Raw genomic sequence first — 17,884 nt, 5'->3', positions numbered from 1 at the left:
TCAGACATTCAGCAATACACAAAGAAGAACATCAACTCAGTCATTTGGTTTTATTGATCCTCAGGTCAGAGAGTAGAAGTAGTAAATAATAAACTGCGCTTACATGAAAGCACTTTTCTAGTCTTACTGAGCAACTACAAGTCAAATATAATCCAATATATTTCATGCACACTGTGGCCAATTCAGTCAGCAGTTAATGTAACAGGCATGCCTTTGGACTGTGGGAGGAAGCTGGAGTACTCCGAGGGAACCCACGCAGCCAGAACATGTAAACTCCCCACAGACGGAAACCAGGAGCTGACTGCTGTGAGGAGACGGTGGTGGAGCGGTTCATGCTGATCCCACGAGCCCTGAAACACGCTGGTTTTTGGAGGGTGGACGACTGAAGCAGAGGAGGGAAACTTTCTTCTGAGGCAAGGACGCCGTCACCAGCTCAAACAGCACCTACACGTCTCCTGAGAGGAAGAGTTCAAAGGTGAAGATTCAGGTATGGTTTCTACTGCTTCAGTGTCTCAGTTTCACCTGAACACCAAACGTATTCTCTGAATAAAATGGTCCATTATTTTTGTTCCACTTGTGTTCTCTGTTAAATGTTCTGTATTACCAACATTAAAAACTGTTGAATATCCAGCAGAGAAAAAAACAGAGGGAGGTACAGACGAGGAAACACTCACGGGTGGTCTCAGTGCCCCGGAGAGGCTCGCTGCTCTTCTCCCCCACAATGGAGGAAACAGTGGTGACGTACTCGGTCTGAGGGTTCAGGTTCTCCAGCACTGCGGTGCTCACCGATCCATCGACCAGCAGCTGAAAGGATAAAGTTATCATTCTGTGGCCTGTAAACGAGTGAATGACAGGTGAACTGATCAAAACCAAAGAATACTTCAAACCTACAGCTGGACTCCACTGGGGTGACCTCCCACCATCTTTACTGAATAAAGATACAAACACTCAAGATTCTCACTGTGACAGGATTTCTATGGTGAACCAGATTAAATATTCTTCATGTTTTTCACTCTTTCAGAAAGAAATGGGTTCTTAAAAAAAATCTTTACTAACTCAGTTATGTGGATCAGAATAATTCCATAACACTTTAGTCAGTGGGGGCAGATATGGCAATCCCCAATGGGAAGAAGACACTTTAGATTTAAAGAACCACAGCGGTGGTGGTTTGGTTAGTTTGAGCTGAGCCATCAGAGTGAGAATAAAAGCTCTTTCTGCTGGGACAGTACAAGCAGTACTACAAAATGTCCACCAGAGGTCTCTGTTGAACACAGGTTGGCATCCACAGCAGCAACAGTTAAAGAGCCGCACCTTTCTGAAGAACTCTGCAGTTATTGTAAGTGGATACACATGTTATTATTATAAACTGAGTCTGCAGTGAGTAAAACTTACAGATTTCTTACACACACAAATTGTGTATTCCTGAATCAGAATGAAATAGTTGTGTTAGGACTACCACCATCTGCATGTGCAGAGAGCATGTGCATCGAGTCTTTCGGGTCCACTTAATTATTTGCATGTAAATAATTCATCATTATGATTATTGATGTCTGTGATTTATGATAAAAGTTGCACAAACTGCAGAAATTCATCACAAAATCCTGCTCAGCACCCTCGCAGGATGCTCACACACATTATTGCGGTGAGTTTAATGTTTGTGCTGCTGCAGCGTTAGCATACTCCAGCTAAAATACCATTAGCACATGTGTGGACCAGTCGGTGTTTACTGTTTACTAAGGGAGAGCTTCTTCTCACCTCCTCGGTGGGTCCTCCGGCCGCCATCGTGTAAGTGATGCGGAATTTGTCCACAGGGCAGCCGGGTGGCGTCCAGGTGGCGCGGAAGGAGCTCTGTGTCACCTCTGAGGTCACCAGGTTGGTGGGCGCCTCAGGTGTGTGATCTGAAAAGGAACAAACAGCACCGAGAACGTGACCCAGCGTGTCGAGCGTTCTGCTCTTTGAACCCTGCTGCCACCAATCTGCCCTCTGAGCTCGCTCCTCTGACAGCCAGGATCCTGGCCTGATGTATTTTTCAGCTGCTTCATTTAAAAACTGGTTTTCTCCAGCTGGGCTGTAAATCGTTTCCTCCTAAAACTGATTTACAGACAAAAAGTACGTCCACTGAGAAAGTTTCCATCAGATGTTACGTTGTGTTGCAACATCAGAGTTTGGATAATCTTCTGTTTTTCAGAGCAGAATTGATTTGTGAAAAACGCTTAAAGTATTCTCTCTTCCCATCGTTTCATCATTCAGACAGGGTAAACACAGCTGTACCAAGAAGTCCTAAATTTGGACTAAAGCTTTATCTCATCTTTTACTCCCTCGAGGTCCTGAAAACCTGCTGAAAGCCTGCAGGAGAAATCAAAACATTTATGTTTGTCTGTCTTACAGAGTTACATTTGATTCTGTCATGCTTTTTTCATACTTGAACAATGGATGGATGGATGGATGGATGGAGGGATGGATGGATGGATGGATGGATGGATGGATGGATGGATGGATGTCAGTGGCTTAAACAAAGTTCATTCTATGGACTTGACTGAAAATGAGTGAAAAAGCAGCCAATGTCCAAAGAAAACCTCTGAAAGAGCTTCAGACAGCTGAAGAACTGCTGCTGAAGATCGGTTTAAAAAATTACAACAAAGTCTGGAAGCAAAATGTAAAGAAATGAGGGGTGACTCCAGACTTTTAGCCTGTTACTTAGCACCAGTTAGCAGGTAATAGTACATTGTACCCATAAAGTTTATGGCTGCAGCTTGCTTGCAGTAGCTGATAACGTAGCACTCCACTGTCTCGCCTAAATATGGCAACTTCTGATTAAAAAATAACACAGCAGTGGTCATGAGGACCAGTGTAGCTTAAAGCTAACTGTGATGCTGATCTGCTAATGCTCAGGTGACTCCTTCCTGACCTGAGCTCCTCGTGCTGTTGTGCAGATTGACTGTGAGGTCATCGACGATGTTCAGTAGGAACTTGAATTTACTGACGGTGTACAAGTGAGTCTCGTCCGGATCAGAGGCAATGGACTTCAGCTGGATCTCATTGAAGTTAGCTATACCTGAGAGAGAAATGTACGATCAGGTTGAGAACTGCACCTCGAAAACAGACCCAAAAACAAAAGTTATATATTAATGTCTGCTCTGTGAAGTAAGAACTTGTCATGAATTAACATGCTTTTCAAAAGCTTGACTGCACGGAGGTGACGCTAACCTAAAACTGGGCAGTGAACGACTAGAAAATCCTGAGCTTTGTTTCTACTGCGACATTTAAATGCTGAGCTCAGAATCTGCTTAAACAGCATAAACATATAGACCCGTTTTACCCTGCATGAACACTTCAGGCTAATGGTGGTGGTGTAAATGTGTGGTGTATGGTTTTTGGGAACCTTTGGGGTGCTTACTTCCAAATGAGCCTTGATTTAAATGTTGTTTCATATCTGATAATCTATTATTTTCTAATCACAACCTGCAGCTCATCGCTGCTTTCCTGACATTTATTTTGGTTTTTCTATTTAAACAACCAAGCTCACTCACCGATGGCATAGAGCTCGATGCCTCTGTCTCTGAGCTCCTGTGAGATTGAGACGACTTCGTCTTGGGAGGTTCCATCAGTGATCAGGACGACAATCTTACTGGAGTCTCGACGCATCCCCACGTCTCGTTGGAAGTTGTTCTGGAGGATGTATTTTAGAGCCAAACCTGCAATCAGACAGCAATAAACAGGTTTTTGCAAAGAGTTCAGCCAGTAAAGGTACAAACAATGTTCAGAACAATCATTCTGACATATTTTTGCAGCATTTAGCACGATGGAGAAAACATGGAACAGTGGGGAACCTTCCCAGGAGCAGCCGGCCTACCAAAATACTCCAAGAGTACACCCAGAACATCTAAAGAACTGCAGGCCTCACTTGGCTCAGTTAAGGTCAGCGTTCAACAATAAGCAAGAGACTGGGCAAAAATGGCCTCCATGTGCAGTTGATTACAGTCACAGACCATCAAAGAAGTTTGAGCTCCAATTAAGTAAATGAAATTAATTAGTGTGGATACATATACGTTACTATCTAGGTCAATTTGAGTCAAACATCACCTGTCATGGTGTTTCCTCCTTTATATGGCAGATTGGCGATGGCGTCCAGCAGGGAAGCTTTGGTGGGGTGGGCATTCAGGTGCCATTCGGTCTTTGGGTCACCGCTGTACTGAGTCACACCTGCAGAAAATACACTCAGCATTGTAGAAAAAAACCAAAGATACACCAACTCTGATCATCAGCTTCTTCACAAAATATACAAAGTGATGACAATTAAAATAATCAAAAATGCAGTAAGTAACGGAAAACTTGTATACAGACATACTGTAAGGGAGGGTTCAGGGTCACCTGATCCAGCCCTAACTATAAGCTTGATCATAAATGGAAAGTTTTAAGCCTAATCTTAAAAATAGAGAGGGTGTCTGTCTCCTGAATCCAAGCTGGGAGCTGGTTCCACAGAAGAGGGGCCTGAAAGCTGAAGGCTCTGCCTCCCATTCTACTCTTAAGTATCCTAGGAACCACAAGTAAGCCAGCAGTCTGAGAGCAAAGTGCTCTATTGGGGTGATATGGTACTATGAGGTCTTTGAGATAAGATGGGGCCTGATTATTCAAGACCTTGTATGTGAGGAGAAGGATTTTAAATTCTATTCTAGATTTAACAGGGAGCCAATGAAGAGAAGCCAATATGGGAGAAATCTGCTCTCTCTTTCTAGTCCCTGTCAGTACTCTAGCTGCAGCATTTTGGATCAGCTGAAGGCTTTTCAGGGAGCTTTTAGGACAGCCTGATAATAATGAATTACAATAGTCAAGCCAGATTGATATTTAAGCTCAGTAAATGTATTTTCTTGTAAAGTTAGGAAGTGAGGAAGAGCTAAAAGAGCTTTGCTCAGAGGATGAACTGAGGGGCTACAACAAGGTCCAGTGTACGACTGAGAGATGGGAGCGACTAAAGCAGCAGCTGCCTGAAGGAAGACAGTAACAGCAGTGAAAGCTTTACCGATCTGGACTTTGTCGGGGCCGATGTCAAACACGCTGACCACGCGAGCGATGAACTTTCTGATGGTTTTGAAGTTCAGGCGCCCGATGCTCCAGGAGCCGTCAACCAGCAGCACGATGTCGGCCTTCGCTGTGGTATTACACCCAGGGTCTGAGGAGATGGGAGGGGGGGAGGTTAGTGCAACGCCTGCTACACAACAGATCCCCCACCACAAGTGTCTGCTCAGGCTAACTGGAACTGTTGGTGTGGGAGGAAGAACCTCAGGAGGAGAGAGGAGTGAGGAGCAGGAGTACATCACAATCACATGATGTTTAGCAGATTTACATTATGTACCACAAATAATTCACCCTGATTTCATGTCTCAGTGAAAGCTGTGAAGCACAAAGTCCAACCTCACATCTCTGGCAAAAACAAAGCTCAGCTGTGAGCTGGCAGAGCACCACCTCTTCTAAAAATGTTCCTGTGAGTCTCTCCGTAACTTCTTCACTGATAAATGAAGTTTCCTGAGAGTGTGTTCCTGTGCATTTAACATGTTTACATGCCCTCCACTTCTCTCCTCTCACTTGGTGGAGGGAATTAAGGTCAAAGGATAACATTTCACTTTGCCAAAAGCTGAAAAGAAACACGTGACGTTTTCTCACTTTACTGTAAAGTTTTTCCAGCATTGTTTAAAGAGGAATATTTAAAAAGAATCAGATTTAATGGACAGTAAAAAATACTGTTTCTGCAGCGTAGCTCACCCTGATTCTCACCAGGATTTTCAACCTCTCCCTGGCCCAAGCAGTCATCCCCCCCTGCCTAAAAACAGCCACAATCATCCCCGTGCCCAAAAGGTCATCTGTCACCAGCCTAAATGATTACCGCCCTGTGGCCTTCACACCGGTAATCATGAAGTGCTTTGAGAGGCTGGTTCTCCAGCACATCAAAGACCACCTGCCCCCCACTTTCGACACCCATCAGTTTGCATATCGTGCAAACAGATCCACAGAGGACGCCATCGCTGTAGCTCTCCACTCTGTGTTGAGCCACTTGGAGCAGCAGCAGAGCTACGCTCGCATGCTCTTTGTGGATTACAGCTCAGCATTCAACACAATCATCCCGGACATTCTCACCACCAAACTGCACACCCTGGGCCTCCCCCCTCTCACATGTTCCTGGATCAAGGACTTCTTAACCAACCGGCCCCAGACTGTGAGACTTGGCCCCCATCTCTCCTCCACCTGCACACTGAGCACTGGCTCCCCACAGGGCTGTGTGCTGAGCCCCCTCCTGTACTGCCTCTACACCCATGACTGCAGTCCGGCCCACAATAACAACCTCATCGTCAAATTTGCTGACGACACCACAGTGGTCGGACTCATCTCGAAGGGAGATGAGGCAGCCTACAGAGAGGAGGTCCTGAGGTTGACAGCCTGGTGTTCAGAGAACAACCTGGTACTGAACACCATGAAAACCAAAGAGATCATCATCGACTTCAGGAAGCACAGGACTGACCCAGCTCCCCTCTACATCAACGGCGAGCGTGTGGAGAGGGTCCACACCTTCAGGTTTCTCGGTGTCCTCATCTCTGCTGATCTCTCTTGGTCAGATAACATCACAGCTGTTATCAAGAAGGCTCAGCAGCGACTTCACTTCCTGAGGGTCCTCAGGAAGAACAACTTGGACTCAAACCTGCTGCTGACCTTCTACCGCTCATCCATTGAGAGCCTGCTGACGTACTGTATCACAGTATGGTACGGCAGCTGCACTGAGGCAGACAGGGTCAGGCTTCAGAGGGTAGTCAAGACAGCACAAAGAATCGTTGGCTGCCCTCTCCCCTCCCTGATGGACATCTACACCTCCCGCTGCATCAGCAGAGCCAGGAACATCATCAAGGACAGCTCACACCCTGGCTTTGACCTGTTTGACCTGCTGCCCTCTGGCAGGCGCTACAGGAGCATCAAAGCCAGAACAAACAGACTCAGGAACAGTTTCTTCACCAGAGCAATCACCACCCTGAACTCACACACTCACCCACCATAACTGTGCAATATTATATTATTCATACTGAACAATATCTATCACTCCTATATTGTGTAATATCCAGTATTCATTCACTAGTGCAATATTCATCATCTCCATTATTATATGTATACACGCATTTACTTTTCTTACAATGTACAGATGCACCAATGTATGTATATATTTTTATACATTCTATTTTTTGTATATTTTACACATTGTTTATTTTCTGTATATCTCTTGATCACATTGATTATACTAGATTATAATATTTTTATAATATTTCTATTTTCATTGTAGAGAGTTTGATTTTCTGTTACATGGCACTGAACAGGAGTGGCCCTCCAATCTCATTGTACATCCTGTATAATGACAATAAAGGCATTCTATTCTATTCTATTCTATTCTATTAAAGACACCTTAAAGCAGCTGTGCCAAACGTACGGGCCTGTCAGACCCCTGAATTACAGCCTGCTGTGTGAGAGCTACAGATCAGTGAGTGAGGATCTTGGAGTGGAAAACTCCTCTTGTTCTCTGATTGGTGGGCAGTGGGTCACCGTGTCTGCTCCCCATTACAACAGGAATTTCTGCCAAGGATCAGCACGTCATCTGAGTGTGATGGGAAGCATAACGTCAGACTTTTTCCTAGGAACAGGTCTGATTGCAAACAGCTCTTTGAGACTCCATAACAATGGGGAATGTGTACTGTTGCATAAAGACACGAGCTCAGCAGTAATCTGTGGGAGCTAACAAAGATACACACTCTGAGAAAATTAAAGGAATACTTAGAAAACACTTCAGACCTCAATGGTGAAAAAAAAAATCCTGCTGGGTATCTGCACAGATATGGACTGGGTGATGTGTTAGGAATGAAAGGATCCACATCGTTTGATAGAAATGAAAATGATCGACCTGCAGAGGCTCATTGTTGTGCACCAAGAGGAACCCAGGACCCACTGCACCAGTGTAGGGTCTGACAGGTCCAAGATACCTGATGGCAGTCAGGGTGTCGTTGCCTAGCCTGTAGAGGTCTGTGTGTCCCTCCATGGATATGCCTCTCAGACCATCACTGACGCACCACCAAACCGGTCGATGATACAGGCAGCAGAACGTTCTCCACGGCTTCTCCAGACCCTGTCACATGTGCTCAGGATGAACCTGCTCTCATCTGTGAAAGGCACAGGGCTCCAATGGTGGAGCTGCCAGTTCTGGTATTCTAGGGAAAATGGCAATCAGGCTCCACGGTGCCGGACTGTGAGCACAGCACCCACTAGAGGACATCGGGCACTCAGGCCCCCCCTCATGAAGTCTGTTTCTGATTGGTTGGTCAGACACATTCACACCAGTGGCTGATGGAGGTCATGTTGTAGCTCTGCAGAGCTCATCCTGTTCCTCCTGCACAAAGGAGCAGATCCTGGTCCTGCTGATGGGTTAAGGACCTTCTGTCCAGCTCTCCTGGACTCTCCTCCATGCTCTGAGTCTAGTGATGTTACCTCCAGCACTGAGGCCTCCAAACACACTTCAAACTCAATAGGATCCTGGAGCTCGCTTCAGCTGACATCACTGATGAACCACTTTGTTACCTCATTCAGCCTGAATCAGCTGACTGGCTCTGACAGGCAGGCTGAGATGCTGTTTCATATTTTGTACCAAACTTACTAATAGCTGCTGTTTTTGTGAAGTTTGGACTTTTTGACAGTGAAGCCATCGAGGAAACGTTCCCAAGTGTGGGAATATTTTAATTTGGTGCCACTGAAAAAGGTAAAATAAGTTCAGTGTTTATTCAAATATAATACTCATGATGCCATATCATTCAAGAGGTGCCTTTCTTACTGAAGGTAATAAACAGAAGGTAAAATGAAGTATGAACAATGTCATGTTGGTTTTACAGGTGCAGCGTTTCTCTGTCCTTATCAGTGCTTAATGTACAATAACAACTCGTTTATTTTAGGAAGCAGGAAGCAAGTTCCTAGTGAAGGATTCCCATCCTTTGACTGTGGTGACTGATCCTGGATTCAGAGCATAGATGGTAAAACTAGATCCCACGTATACATCGCAGGAATGCTGTTAAAGCCGTGGTGGGAGGAGATATGTGGAGGGAAAGGAGAAGGCTGACTTGCTGACCACTGTCAGCCTCGCAGCAGACATGTGGACCTCCATCAACATGGATGCATATCTGGCTGTTACCTGCCATTTTGTTGGTGCTGATGAACAACTTTGAACCACCCACTGATAAACTGGTGCTGAGATCACACGTGTGAATTCTGTGGCAGCTTTGCACGATGCTGCCAGTGTATTTGTATTTAATCATTATTAATCTCTGGCTGTCCTGGTTCTGCTGGAGGTTTCTTCCTGTTAAAGGGAGTTTTTCCTTCCCACTGTCACCAAGTGCTGCTCATAGGGGGTCGTTTGACTGTTGGGTTTTCTCTGTAATTACTGTTTGGCTGTTACTTTACAAAATAAATGCTGTGATTTGGTGCTATTTAATTAAAACTGAACTGAAACAAATTTTTAGGCTAAAAATGCAGCTACACACAGCAGGCAGAGGAGAGATGAGGAGAGAGGAGGTGGAAGAAGTCAGATGTGTTGGCTCAAAGAGAAGAGGAGGACGGGGAGCGGCGTTACCTTGCTCCTGGGCCTGACAGGAGGACAGCAGCAGTGCCAGGAGGGCAGCAGCCGCCGCCAGAGAGAGCCTGCTCTTCATCTTCAGCCCCTCCGGTCTCAGCAGCGCATGAATGAAGCTGCGAGAGGAACGAAGGAGGCGGTTAGACTTTAGGAGCCCCGCAGCAGCCTCAGGGCTTCAGGAGACTTTTAATGCTTCCTGAAGGTGAACCTCAGCGCTCATTAATGCGCCTTCATCTCCATTTGAATCTACAAGAAGCAGAAACGGAGCTTTGGAGAGAGGACCGAGCAGCGACCGGATTACATGACAGGCTTCATGAGTACAAAAGGCTGAAATTCAGCAGCCTCTGCAAACGCTTTATTAAAGGGCTTCATGGAAACCTGGTGAAATAAAGACGCACAGACGCCTCCTCTCTCCTCTCTTAAAGCTCCGTTTGCTTCACTTTCTGATTTACTCTGCAGAGTAAAGTCATGCATTTCATGTCTCTGCCTGATGAGAAATTTCTTCTAGTGAGGAAAACTTTTCCCCTGTTCAGCGTAATGAAGAATCCGAATAAACGGAACAGTAAAGAATTTATAAAGCACACATTTAAACCTTAAAATAAAAGAATCTGCACTGACCTGCAGAGGAGGATGAAGCTTGTTTCAAATTAAAGTGTGAAATTTAAAAAAGTTGGAGCCTTCTGTGGACCTGCAGAGGACGGTGATGAAGTCAGAGAGACCCGCGACCTTCAGGTTCTCCCTCCAAGTGGGAGGAGTCTCCACACAAGCCGCTACTTAACAGGTGTGTGTGGGGGGGGGGGGGGGGGGCACCCAGCTCTTCTTGCCCCGCCCATCGTGCGGCATGTTTACTGTTAATGTTCCATAAACTTTCATAGAAATAATCCCAAGGAGCTGCAGATTGAATAAAACTTTACTGTCCCACATGGAAACTCTGTCTTGGATAAACAGTGTTTCACAGCTGCAATGCACATAATAAAATCAGAGAAAGAGAGTCAGAAATAAAAATGCATCTAAGAACAATCAAATGTTGGTGCCTTGTTTTTTATTCTTACTGTTTCACAGAAGCAGACTGTGAAACAGCTTCTTCCAACCCCCCCACCAAACCACTTAGTTCAACAGGCACTGGGAAGATGGACGATGGATCCATAGTAACTTTCAGAAAGTTGTTTCCTTTCTGTGCAATAACCTCACTACTTGCACTGCCTGGCCTTTGGTTAATGTATAGTGTAAAAGACTATCAATACCCAACCTAGTTTTCTCTGGTTTCCACTGTACGGACTTACATACTGTATTTATGTTATTTATATTCTGTTCAGATTTCACTGCTGCTGACTGCAGGTAGAGAATGTATTACTGTAAGACAGAAACTAAAGGTGGGAGATCCTCAGACTGCAGCAGGAAGCAGGAAAAATGGCTGCAGATTCTCATGGTGCTTTAAACCAGTAGCTGAAACTAATGCAGCTGTTTCAGCAGAAATAACCACATGTGATGAAGAAACACGAGAGCAAACAAACATGATGGACATGAGAGGCGTTTCTTTATTGATCCTCAGGTCACCAGAGAGTACGAGAAATAAATAGTGATCCAACGAACACTGAAACAGAATCGCACCATGACAGGAACCGCGGCCCGGCACAGACGAGCATTTTCATCTTATACAATATAGAACGGCTGGCCGGTTTTTGGAAAGTGGAAGTAAACAGCTGAGGCAGAGACGTTATGCTTTCTTCTGAGGGAACGCTGCCTTCACCAGCTCGAACAGCACGTATCCAACCCCTGGAAGGAAGAGTTCAAAGATGAAGATCAAACTGGATTTTAAAGAGCTTCAAACATGCTCACCATGCACTGAACCTAACGTTGCATTATTCTCCAAAGGGTTTTCATCCTCGTGTGTAGGGCTTCATGTCCTGCGCTAAATGTTCCTTATTAAATGTGTTTGTTACTACATATCCTAAATTAAATGTTCTTAAATATTTTTATTATGTGTTCTGGATCAAGCAGCCTGCACTCAATGGTCAGGCATGTTGCTCTGTTAGCAGTACCTAATCCCAGCAACATTTAGTTTGTATTTTTCTCAAAGGTGTCGTATCCAGTCCACCATGACAGAGTGCAAATGATCAGGCTGGACGGTTTTTCACTTTAAATAAAGCTCATTTAGGAAAGCAGTTCTTACCCACAACGGTGAGGGCCATCGTTGCTCTGTACAGCACAACGTCGGCGGTGCCTCCCTTTAAATGAACGGGTACCCCGTTATCCTCCTGCAAAATGACGGGAACGTTAGAAGGAGAACGATGAGGATTGTAAGCCTCCAGAGATCAACAAAGGTTAAATCCAATTAGGAGCAACAGCAGTTCGCATGAAAGCTGAAGAAGTTCCTACTGACATGGTGACAGCAGTGACTGTTAGAAAGTGAGCAACACCACAAAAACTACAGCAGAAAACCGACATTTTCATGAGTGAATTATCAGTCTGGGGTCAAATTTATAGACTCATTTTTGATAAATGCTTTATTTTATAATCAGGATACTTCTTTGCTCTGCTATTTGTTGCCATTTTAGCAGCTTGGAGCCAAAACCCTCTATAACAAAAATGATAATCTATAAACGTTCATCCATTTTTACACTGCTTTTTTTTTTTTTTTTTTTTGCTGCTGTGACATAATCATGACATCATGTTCATCAGCCAATGACAGTCACACAGTAGGAGCAGAGGAAGTGAGGTTCTGACTTTATCCAACTACATAAATCTGCACAGCAGAAATAAATCATCTGTCCAAAAGACCTGCAGCCCTACCTTTAACAAACTGTGTTACCTCTGATTCTTATAAAAATCAGCCTATGGGACCAAATTTAACATGAACTGGATCCACTTCCTTCACTTTAAGTAATTCTGTTTTATATATATTTAATATGTTCAAGCTTAACACAACATCCTCCTCCAAACAGCAGAGGGGCCTTTAGTCACATGTACAGCACAGACCTTTGGTAGTTCTTGTTTTATCCTGTTGTATTAAAGTATCTGCTTATGTTTGCTGCAGTTTATCATGCAGCACATTATAAGGAGCAGCACAGGAGAACAAACCAGCAGTAAAACCAGTTTGTTCAGTCTGCCGCTGGAAGCCGATCAGATACCAACATGATCTTTATTTTCACCCTCAGCTGCCACTCATGAAGCCCAGCTGCTGTTAGCCGCTGATCTGCTGCAGGCTCGACATGCAGAATTAGTACTCCACTCAGGTTGGAGACTTATCTGTGGAGCTAAACTGACTGAGGTGTCCTCATTAGAAGAACCGCTGCTAAAAAAAAAATAAAAAAATATGCACCATTCAGCACAAAACTGCAACAGGAATATGCAGAAATAAGAATGCACGTCCTCATGCAGAGAGACGGGACACCAAAACTCATTGAAAGGAAAAACATACACGGCAGCATCATACTCAGACGCTGTGACCTCTCAAACCGCCGCCAAGACTCTAAATTCATTAATCGTGTCTGCTTTTAGCCTTTACAGGAATATTTATGAGCCATTTAATCTCTGGATTATGGACTTTTGGGATTTATTTATTTTTTTAGGAGCTCCAAGCACAAATATTTCTCACTAAGGTCAACAGTTCAGTGTCAGCAGCGTTCAGAACACGTTCCTTGTCATCGATGTTTTTGAAGCTCGATGCTGATTTTCTACCATTAAAGTTATCTTGAGATATATGGAAATATAAAATAATCAGTGATGTTAACGTTATGGCCAGTCTGAGATCCAATCAGTCGAATCCCACTTAAAGTAGAACAATGTAGCAAAAACACCCAAAATGTGGTTTTGATAGATCAAATGTATCTAAGTTTATTTTAAATACCACTTTAAAGAGCAAAGGTGCAATAAAACCATAATAAAAATGATTTGAGTTTAAGAATGATGTTTTTGTTTTTGAAGTGAAAGCAAAACCAAAATATAAAAACAGCTTTGATATAAAGGCCAGTTTGTGTCATATTTTGAGGCAGTGCAGTTTGTTCCTGCTCATCTCGACTAACAGCTTCGTTCTACTTCAGGCTTTCCAGCAGAGTCTCGCTCAAACATTCAGGTTTTGGGCTTTTTTAAAATTCTGGTTCCCCTAAAATTTTTTAACCTTCTTTTAAAGAAAAATTAGAATAAATGTATCTTTTAAATTAATTTTAAATTAATTATATTTTTTAAAAACATATGCTTTTTTGGTGGAGTTTCATTTACTCAAGAATACAACAGACTTTAGTATAAAAGTGTCAGGAAAATGCAGATTTCTGTTGAGGTACCACAGCCTCTTTGCTTTAACTGTAAGCTTTAATTTAAGCTCATTTAAGACCTTTTAAGGACTTTAAGGGTGTCACAGGTTTTGAAGACTCTGATTTGTAAGAACAGCAGAATAATCTCATTTAGGCATCACATTTGTAGATGAGAACTTGTTCTCAAACTTTTTAGCTTGTTAAATAAAGGTTACAGAAAAAGAAGAAAATTTTAAAAAGCGCTAAATTTGATTCACTTGCAGCACCACATTACAGCCAGCAGATGTCAGAATTTAACCCTCCGCAGTGCTTGGCATTGGGTCATGTCATCACTACTGAGAGTGTGTTTTTTAGAGCCAATAAAACTTAATAATTCAATTGAATTTTATTTATATAGCACCAACAGTCACCTCAAGGCAACCCTGACCCTAAACTCAGGCCATCACATCTGAACGGAAAGTTTAGATTTCTTCTTCACTGACCTTCTGACAAGCAAACATCAAATCTGTAATGAAACAAAAACTTAAAAAGCCAGACAAACAATTATACTTAAATGGTCTGACTGCCAGCAGTGAGTGAAAAAGGTTTCAGTCAATTCAGATTATTGACTGTAGCTCTGAGGGGACTTTGAAAACCACTGATCACAGTAAGTTAGGAGAGTCTGAAGGTCGTCTGTGGCGCTCTCTGAAGCTCAGATTACCCCGTACGCACTGAAACAGGAGGATTCACACATACAGAGGACTGAACAACACCAGAATACATTTCCTTTAAATAAACACCTGCTCAGGGGGGGACAGAGCATTTTGTGAGTCAGTAACTCAGACAGGTGAAGGTTGGAGGCTTTGGTCTCCTGAGTTTTTCTTGTGGTTTCTAAATTTAAAAATGAACAGAGAGCAGATCCACTGTCACTAAGCTGACTCCATGAAGGTCAGCATTCATTGTCTGAAGGCCATAAAACACAAATTTATGTAACCAACAGCTGCATTTTGATTCAGCTCCAAGACAACCACACTGGTGGGAGCAAATAATGGCTCTTTAAATATAATTAAAAATACAGAAAAGATGCCAAACTGTGTTATGAACAGACAGATGTCACACCAGAGTGCCCTTGAATACTCAGACATCCCAAGAAAGTAAAAGGTAGTAAAAAGCTCCCACTTAAGTTACTGAATGAACTAATTACATAGATGTTACACATGGATGCTTCCTCCATCATTCATGTATCTGTCACATACAGACACAGGATGTGACTCTTTTTTAAGTTGTTTCCCCCCCACACACACATTTAGCCTGTTTTTATGCTCCTGGATGACTTAAACTCCATCGGATCCTCCATCATTGGTAAATATAACAGTTCACACCAGGATATCAGCTTTTGTTCTTGGAGACTAAATTTAAACAGTAAATCTTATTTAATGCAGGAAGTGGTCGGTTTGTGCATTCGAGGCTGAAAACAGCCCCAAAGGAGCCACTGCACGATGGTACAGGGTCTGTGGTGCAGCTGGAGGTGTCTGTGTGACTTTTACCTGGAAAACCTTCTGTTTCTGCGGCACTTTGTTCTCCACCTGACGCCGGACAGAGCTGGAAATGCTCCGCCGCGCCACCTGCTGAAGCGCCTGGGAACCGGCGGGACATCGGCAAAGCCACCGGCACACGAGGAAGGACACGGAGAACACAATCAGTTAGTGAAAATACAGCCACAGCGTCTTTAATGCGCACAAAACAAACCGCTAAAGGTCAGAAAATGCTGCTAAAAACACCTCCCGTGCTAAGCTAATGCTAACCCTGCCCGGGTTTGACCCCTGCTAACAGTCGCGGCTAAATGCTAAGATCTTTTCATCCCTGTCACTGGTTTATCGCATTTATCCAACTCAATAGTTAAATAACAACATCCATGAGGCAGGATTAACGTCAGAACAGAAAATAGACTTACAAACAACTGCCTGTACATCTTCTACGAGCGTCCGCAATCCGCTGCTGTCACAAGGGCAAGGAAACCTTTACTTCCGTTTCCACGTGCCCCTTCTTCGCTATTAACCGTGCGCATCCTGAGCGCTGCTGCCCCCTAAAGGAGCTCCAGGGATCTACAGAGACGCTGCAGTTAATCGGTTCATTTGGGTATCAATGAACCTGAAATAAACTTAAACCTGATTCTGGAAACTGCAGATCTGTTTTCTGCTAAACATAAACGTACTAAACATAAAAGACAGTGTATAGTGTATAGTATATAGAGTATAGTGTATAGTGTGAATTACTTTTTTTTATTTTTATTCTTCTTATTTATATGTGTGTGTATATATGGTTGCAGGTACAAAATACATTTCACTGTGCATTGTACTGTGTATAACTGTGCATGTGACAAATAAACACTATCTTAATCTTAATCTTAATCTTAAGATAACATTAAAAATTACATACAATATATTATAAATGTAGTCACTTACCCATCCAAATCACTGAATTCAAATCAGTCTTCCAAAGATATATAAACCAGCACCTAGGCATGAAGACTGCTGCTACTAACATCAGTGAAAGAATGGGTCGCTCTCAGGTGCTCAGTGAACTCCAGCGTGGTACCGTGATAGGATGATACCTGTGCAACAAGTCCAGTCACTACTAAATATTCCACAGTCAGCTGTTAGTGGGATTATAACAAAGTGGAAGTGATTGGGAACGACAGCAACTCAGCCATGAAGTGGTAGACCACGTAAAATCACAGAGTGGGGTCAGTGGATGCTGAGGGTCATAGTGCACAGAGGTCACCAACTTTCTGCAGAGTCAATCACTACAGACCTCCAACCTTCATGTGACCTTCAGATCAGCTCAAGAACAGTGAGAGCTTCATGGATGGGTTTCCATGGCAGCTGCATCCAAGCCTTCCATCACCAAGCTCAGTGCAAAGTGTTGATGCAGTGGTGTAAAGCACGCCGCCACTGGACTCTGGAGCAGTGGAGACGTGTTCTCTGGAGGGATGAATCACACTTCTCCATCTGCCAATCAGAGGGAGGAGTCTGGGTTTGGTGGTTGCCATGGAAGAGTTAAGGGATGGCCCCTTCCTGTTCCAACATGACTGCACACCAGTGCACAAAGCAGCTCCATAAAGACATGGATGAGCCAGTTTGATGTGGAAGAACTTGACTGGCCTGCACAGAGTCCTGACCTCAGCCTGATAGAACACCTTTGGGATGGATTAGAGCGGAGACTGTGAGCCAGGCCTTCTCTCCAACATCAGTGTCTGACCTCACACATGTGCTTCTGGAAGAATGGTCAGAAATTCCCATAAACACTCCTAAACCTGTGGAAAGCCTTCCCAGAAGAGTTGAAGCTGTTATAGCTGCAGAGGGTGGGCCCACATCATATTAAACTCTATGGATTAAGAATGGATGTTACTCAGGTTCATGTGAGTGTGTGGACAGATAAGCAGTATAGTGCAGGTCTACAGTGTCTGAAGGCAATAAAAGCAGCAAAATAAAACTTTACAAAGTAATAAATTACACGTTAACACACACACTCAGACACATGCAGTGATTGACTGTCTACATTCAAACTCAAAGCTCAGGCTTACACAGTTGTAACTGACCTCAGGTCAGCAGGCAGCTTGTTTCAAAGAACAGGACCACAGTAACTGAAAGCACTGAGATCTGATTCTGGGATCTGCACCTGATAACCCAATCAGACCCGATGAGAGGTCTGATTGGGTTATAGACACTGAGCAGGTCAGAGGCACCACTGAGAGCTCTATAAACTAATAGAAGGATTTTAGAGATAACTCTGCACTGAACTGTGAGTCGGGGCCTTCAGTCCTGGGGTAACACTTTCTCTGAGGACTCTGTCTGAGCTGAAGTCATCCTCCTGATGATCACAGTATCACAGGCTGCACTAAAGTCAGAAATTTACTAAGAAAAAGTGGAACAGTGGTTAGCACTGCTGCCTCACAGGAGGAAGGTCCTGGGTATGAATCCACCTTGGCCGGAGCCTTTCTGTG

The 17,884-nt window shown here is 43.8% G+C and overlaps 2 protein-coding genes across 2 annotated transcripts; both read right to left on the bottom strand.

The window, feature by feature from the left end:
- Nucleotides 1–50: 50 nt before the first annotated feature.
- LOC115773860 (collagen alpha-1(XII) chain-like) lies at nucleotides 51–10,387 on the bottom strand. The gene is made up of 9 exons (XM_030720778.1): nucleotides 10,265–10,387; nucleotides 9,647–9,762; nucleotides 5,021–5,170; nucleotides 4,084–4,203; nucleotides 3,531–3,695; nucleotides 2,909–3,055; nucleotides 1,756–1,898; nucleotides 675–804; nucleotides 51–455 (listed from the first exon to the last, which is right to left on the bottom strand). Exons 2-9 carry the CDS (start codon nucleotides 9,723–9,725, stop codon nucleotides 445–447), a joined length of 945 nt encoding a protein of 314 aa, XP_030576638.1. The 5' UTR covers nucleotides 9,726–9,762; nucleotides 10,265–10,387; the 3' UTR covers nucleotides 51–444.
- A 774-nt stretch (nucleotides 10,388–11,161) lies between these two features.
- Nucleotides 11,162–15,959, bottom strand: cox7a2b (cytochrome c oxidase subunit 7A2b). Its single transcript, XM_030720780.1, has 4 exons — nucleotides 15,833–15,959; nucleotides 15,426–15,515; nucleotides 11,820–11,904; nucleotides 11,162–11,422 (listed from the first exon to the last, which is right to left on the bottom strand). The coding sequence occupies exons 1-4, from the start codon at nucleotides 15,848–15,850 to the stop codon at nucleotides 11,364–11,366; spliced, it is 252 nt and encodes an 83-aa protein (XP_030576640.1). The 5' UTR covers nucleotides 15,851–15,959; the 3' UTR covers nucleotides 11,162–11,363.
- Nucleotides 15,960–17,884: the final 1,925 nt, after the last annotated feature.

This window comes from Archocentrus centrarchus, chromosome 24, assembly GCF_007364275.1.
Source record: "Archocentrus centrarchus isolate MPI-CPG fArcCen1 chromosome 24, fArcCen1, whole genome shotgun sequence".
NCBI classification, from domain to species: Eukaryota; Metazoa; Chordata; class Actinopteri; order Cichliformes; family Cichlidae; genus Archocentrus; species Archocentrus centrarchus.
The sequence above is the reverse complement of the archived record's forward strand: the minus strand, read 5'-3'. Positions and strand labels throughout refer to the sequence as shown.

Coding starts and splice junctions, on each gene's coding strand:
- LOC115773860 (XM_030720778.1), bottom strand. CDS start 9,725: ATGAAGAGCAGGCTCTCTCTGGCGGCGGCTGCTGCCCTCCTGGCACTG. Junction 3,056..3,530: donor CATCGAGCTCTATGCCATCG/GTGAGTGAGCTT, acceptor TTTCTCTCTCAG/GTATAGCTAACTTCAATGAG. Junction 805..1,755: donor CCGGAGGACCCACCGAGGAG/GTGAGAAGAAGC, acceptor TTATCCTTTCAG/CTGCTGGTCGATGGATCGGT.
- cox7a2b (XM_030720780.1), bottom strand. Junction 11,905..15,425: donor AGAAACAGAAGGTTTTCCAG/GTAAAAGTCACA, acceptor GTCATTTTGCAG/GAGGATAACGGGGTACCCGT. Junction 11,423..11,819: donor GATGGCCCTCACCGTTGTGG/GTAAGAACTGCT, acceptor TCTTCCTTCCAG/GGGTTGGATACGTGCTGTTC.